General features: G+C 39.9%; 1 protein-coding gene across 1 annotated transcript in view; it reads left to right on the forward strand.

Moving 5' to 3' along the window:
* The first annotated feature begins 998 nt into the window (after nt 1–998).
* PDE1A (phosphodiesterase 1A) overlaps nt 999–2,495 on the forward strand; it is a 459,479-nt gene continuing 457,982 nt past the window's right edge. Inside the window, exon 1 of the mRNA XM_044669733.1 lies at nt 999–1,102. Within this exon, the coding sequence (XP_044525668.1) occupies nt 1,002–1,102 (101 nt within the window). The 5' untranslated portion in view covers nt 999–1,001. The remainder of the gene's footprint in view (nt 1,103–2,495) is intronic.

Genomic DNA, 2,495 nt, shown 5'->3' on the forward strand with positions numbered 1-2,495 from the left:
TTTCTTTCTCCCCTTTGTCTCTCTTTATTGGCTTCTCTCTCTGTTTCTCTGCCTTTCTCTCTGTCTGCATCTCTCTCCCTGTCTCCCTCCCTCCTCCCTCCCTCCCTCCCCTCCACCTCTCTCTGTCACACACAGAGACACATTGCACATTGCATACTCCTTTTTTCTTCTTCTTCTTTTTTAATCCCAAAGGATTTACAGAGCAGGCTGTGCTACAGCTGCTGTGTTTTCCCCTGGTTCAATTGGCAGTCACCTACTGTGTGGAGTTGCTAGGAGAAGGTGAATAGTCAGAATTACAGCATCAGTTTATGTACATATTCTTTCTGTAACAACCTGTGGAGCTCTATGGTCTCTTTTCTGCAGGGATTTCTACACTGCTTTCAATCTGCTGACAGAATGCTTATTTGCTGGTTTGGGGGAAGCATGGCATATATTTAAGGGTTGGTTATAGATCAATTAAAAGACAAAAGCCTTGGCATTTAAATAGGTACTTTTTTTTCTCGGGGTGGTGCTGCTGATACTGGTTTATACCATCTGTTTTCTTTTTGCATCCTGCTTCTTCAGTTTAGAGAGACAGCTCAAGCTTTTGAAAGAGTACTGAGCCATTCACGGTTTCCCTGCATGATCATGAATTCGAGTAAACTGTAGGAATGCTTCTGTGCTTCCCTCCATGTCTTAATAACGAATGAACTGCATTTGGGAAGAGCCTGGGTATCCAGGCTGTCAGTAGTACAGTAGCTGGCTTTTACTTGGGAGGTCAGAAGAGCTGTTTATACTGCTGTCTGCGGGTGAGCGGACAAAAGCAGTGGATCTGTCCATCAATGTGAATGGCAATTCTAGCAGGAGCTCCCCTCAGCTTTGTAAATCTGATAGGCTTTGATAGATGAGCGATGCCAGCATCAAATGTGCGTGCGTCTTTTGAGCTTGGTAGTAGACTAAGGAATGCTTTCACTTGCTGCTGAAACCTGACTGTAACTGTATATTGCCATAGGACAGTTATCATGGGCTCTACTGCTACGGAAATCGAGGAGCTGGAAAACACCTCTTTTAAGTACCTCATAGGAGAACAGACTGAAAAAATGTGGCAACAGCTGAAAGGAATGTGAGTAGACTGCTTCTGGGTTGTTGGTTTTTTTTTTCTTTGAAGGGGGAAGCTTTACTGAATATTAAGATGACTTAAGAGTATCCCAGATCCTCTCAAGAGCCGTTATTATCGTTTGTCTCTCAGGGATAATGCTGTCATCAGAGAACATTCTCTTAAAGATTTTTTAAAAAGATACACATTGCATTATTAGCTACCAACTTGTTAGGAGGCTGCAAATCTTATGGCACCTGCTGCTTTTGCTTTCATTGACTAGTAGAGAACTCCCAGAAAATTCACTTAACTGCAACACTGCTTGGTACCTGTTACGCGTGTGTCTTCTTTCGACATAGCATGTTGAGATCGTTAAGGGCAATGTTGAGAAGCTCATTACATGTTCCTTTGAGGTGAATATATAGGATTTTGCCCTGGCAGATAGAAATATAATTTGCTGCTAACCCTTGTGAATTAGTGGATCTTATATGCAGGATTAAGTTAATAATGAACGATTGCTGAATTTTTTATTTTGATCACCCTTAAAATTATTCCTGCAGAAAAGGTGTTTCAGTGGTAAGTATTCTATCAGCATGCTGGACTTGCTAGAGAGTTTCTGTTTTACATTAGCCAGGGCAGGGTACCATTTCTACCTAGAGAGAGCCTGCATTCCTTTTCCAGTGTGTAACTCCATTCAAATAGCATTTACAGTGTGTTCTCTTCCCAGAAGAGATCCTTCAAATGCCTGAGTCAAACTTCATTAGCTTAGTTAGCCCAAAAGTCACACATTTTGCCTTTCTGTCAGGGTCTCTGACTATTATTTCTCAGATTAGCACATCATGTTTGCAAACAGACTTTGGGCTGCACAATGATTTAAGAATTAAATATTAGCATTTGGGTAGAGATCTGAAATTTCAGGATCATGGAACAGATCTGCATATTTTCTTTCTACACAAAGGAGAATGTTTGCTTTCCCATAAATCCATTCTTATGAAATCTTGTATCTTTCAGAATTTTTTAGTAGTGATATCCAAGAAACTATGTTTGTTGGCTTATAAAGAAATATTTCCTTCCAAGAAAATGGGGAAAATTATGAATCGACTCTTATTTAATAATGTCTATGACTTGGGAAGGGGAATTGATTTGTGATTTTATTGGGATAAAGAACACCTGGATAAAGAAATTCCCCATACTAAATTCAGGTCAATACCTTCTCTGCCACTTGATGTCTTACAGAGATTCTTTGAGAACAGAGAGGTTAAATAACTTGCCCAGGGTCACAAAGCCAGGATGTATTGGAGGGAAGACTCGAAGCCAGATCTCCCTGGCTTTGAGGCTTTCTCTATCAACTAAACCATATTGCTTCTCCATCTGTGACTATATATATATATATACATATATATATATATATATATATATA

The sequence above is a fragment of the Gracilinanus agilis genome, chromosome 3, assembly GCF_016433145.1.
Source record: "Gracilinanus agilis isolate LMUSP501 chromosome 3, AgileGrace, whole genome shotgun sequence".
Lineage (NCBI taxonomy): Eukaryota > Metazoa > Chordata > Mammalia > Didelphimorphia > Didelphidae > Gracilinanus > Gracilinanus agilis.